The sequence below is a fragment of the Talpa europaea genome (assembly GCF_964194135.1).
Source record: "Talpa europaea genome assembly, contig: HAP1_SCAFFOLD_147, whole genome shotgun sequence".
In the NCBI taxonomy this organism is placed as follows: domain Eukaryota; kingdom Metazoa; phylum Chordata; class Mammalia; order Eulipotyphla; family Talpidae; genus Talpa; species Talpa europaea.
The window spans coordinates 1-2,069 of NW_028167972.1; the positions used below are offsets into that span (position 1 = coordinate 1).

Genomic DNA, 2,069 nt, shown 5'->3' on the forward strand with positions numbered 1-2,069 from the left:
AGCGCATTATCCCGCGCCTGTGATAGCGAAGCAGTGGCACAGGAAGGCAGCAATGTGCTGTTACGAGAACTTAAGCCCACATTCCTAATTGCCCTTATATTTTTGAAAACCCTAAGCACGCCCTATCCTAAAACTGCGTTATGGCTTCCGGTGCAACCTGTGTTTATTTCACCCATTTGAGCAGTGTCTCTCTCCATGGCCCACCGAAAGTGCACTTTATTACCCAACAACACTTTTCACATGGCACTGCAGCATCCCGTACGCCATTCTAGGTACCCCGCACAGTATACACGGGACAGTTCGGCACCCACGACATTTGCAAACGACCCTGTCCCCCCCACATCCCCCCAGGCCCGCCCCTCGATGGTGGCGTTTTCCTCCCCGCCACGCCCCCTCGCGACGTGCAACAGCTCTTTCCCTGAGACCTGGGGGTGGCTCTGAAAAGAGCCTTTGGGTTGTGTTCGAGCTTTAAGCAGTTGGCCAAAGGAACTTCCTATTTCTTCTTGGCTGCCGCCTTCTTTGGCTTGGCTGCCTTGGGCTTGGCGGTCTTTGGCTTAGCCGCCTTGGGTTTCACCGCTTTGGCCTTTGCTGGACTCTTGGGCGCTTTCTTGGCCTTGGCTGCTTTCGCCTTCTTGGGGCTCTTTGCCTTTTTGGCTCCTGCAGCCGCGGCCGGCTTCTTCGCCTTCTTTGGGGTTCTCTTGGCGCTCTTCTTCGGGGTGGCCGCTCCGGTGGCCTTCTTGGCCTTCTTGGCCGCCCCCGCGGGCTTCTTAGGCTTGGCCGCGCCCGCCTTCTTGGCCTTGGGCTTGGCGTCCCCAGAGGCCGCCTTCTTGTTGAGCTTGAAGGAGCCCGAGGCGCCGGTGCCCTTGGTCTGCACCAGGGTGCCCTTGCTCACCAGGCTCTTGAGGCCGAGCTTGATGCGGCTGTTGTTCTTCTCCACGTCGTAGCCCGCGGCCGCCAGCGCCTTCTTGAGCGCGGCCAGGGACACGCCGCTGCGCTCCTTGGAGGCGGCGACAGCCTTGGTGATGAGCTCGGACACCGGGGGCCCGGACGCCTTGCGCTTCGCCGCCCCTGCGGACTTGCGGGCCTTCTTCTTCACGGGCGTCTTCTCCGCTGGGGCGGGCGCAGCGGGCGCGGCGGGCGCAGTCTCGGACATGTCGAAGGCGGGCGCGGGGAGAGGAACTCGAGCCGGAAGCTGAGGCACTGGCCGGGACTCGGGCCGCGCCGCTGCGCCCGCCCGTTTATATAGGGCGGAGCTGCGCCGTGATTGGTGCGCTGTCCAGCCCGCCTCGCTGGCAGCCGCAGAGTGTCCTGTCGGATCCTGAGTTGTGTTTGTTACACCTCAAAAAATGCCAAAAATATCAAAATTCTCTCCACCGAATTGCTCGATTTTTCTCAGAAAATGATCCCCGAAGTCTCAAGCTTCACGCAGGTCTTAAATTATGAGGAAAGCACCAAGCCTTATGCCAAAAACCAGCAATATTTCCCGCCGTGCTTGTCAAATTTCAACTCAGAGAAACAAAACTTTCTATTTTCTTCGTAAATTATAAACCGATCTTTTATGGTGGAGTTTTCTGACCTCGCAAATATGATTCTCCAAGTGGTTAGCTTCTTATATGTCCAAAAACCGTGCCACTGGCATTAAGGTTTTTATTACAAATCTGCACTTAAGTGAGGGAAGTAACACAGGCTCCTCGGAGAGTCCTGCCTATTGAGCCGAGGGCATTTGAGTTCATCAAACTGATTTAGTTTAATGCCAAACAATTTACTGCCCATTTGGGGTTAAATTTTGGACCCCCGGGACATCAATCTATGCAACCCTCGTTTCATTTTCGTCTGCTGCATTTGGATTTTTAAACAATTTCTTAGGATATTTCTTTCCCTTTTGCTCCCAAGGGTTGGGGGCGGGGCTGTTGCTTCTCTTTCTCTGGGCAACTGCTTCATGAGTTTATGTACCTTGAATTCAAGATATTTGGGAGAGAAGGAGAGTCTAAAATATAGTTAGAGTACAGAGAGTCCAAAATATATTCAGGAAAAGGGCTAATTTTCAATAAATCACGCAGGTGATGCTC

General features: G+C 54.3%; 1 protein-coding gene across 1 annotated transcript; it reads right to left on the bottom strand.

The window, feature by feature from the left end:
* Window positions 1-439: 439 nt before the first annotated feature.
* On the bottom strand, window positions 440-1,184 carry LOC311188066 (histone H1.4). Its single transcript, XM_084259835.1, has one exon. The coding sequence runs from the start codon at window positions 1,151-1,153 to the stop codon at window positions 494-496; it is 660 nt and encodes a 219-aa protein (XP_084115961.1). The 5' UTR covers window positions 1,154-1,184; the 3' UTR covers window positions 440-493.
* Between the last annotated feature and the right edge of the window lie 885 nt (window positions 1,185-2,069).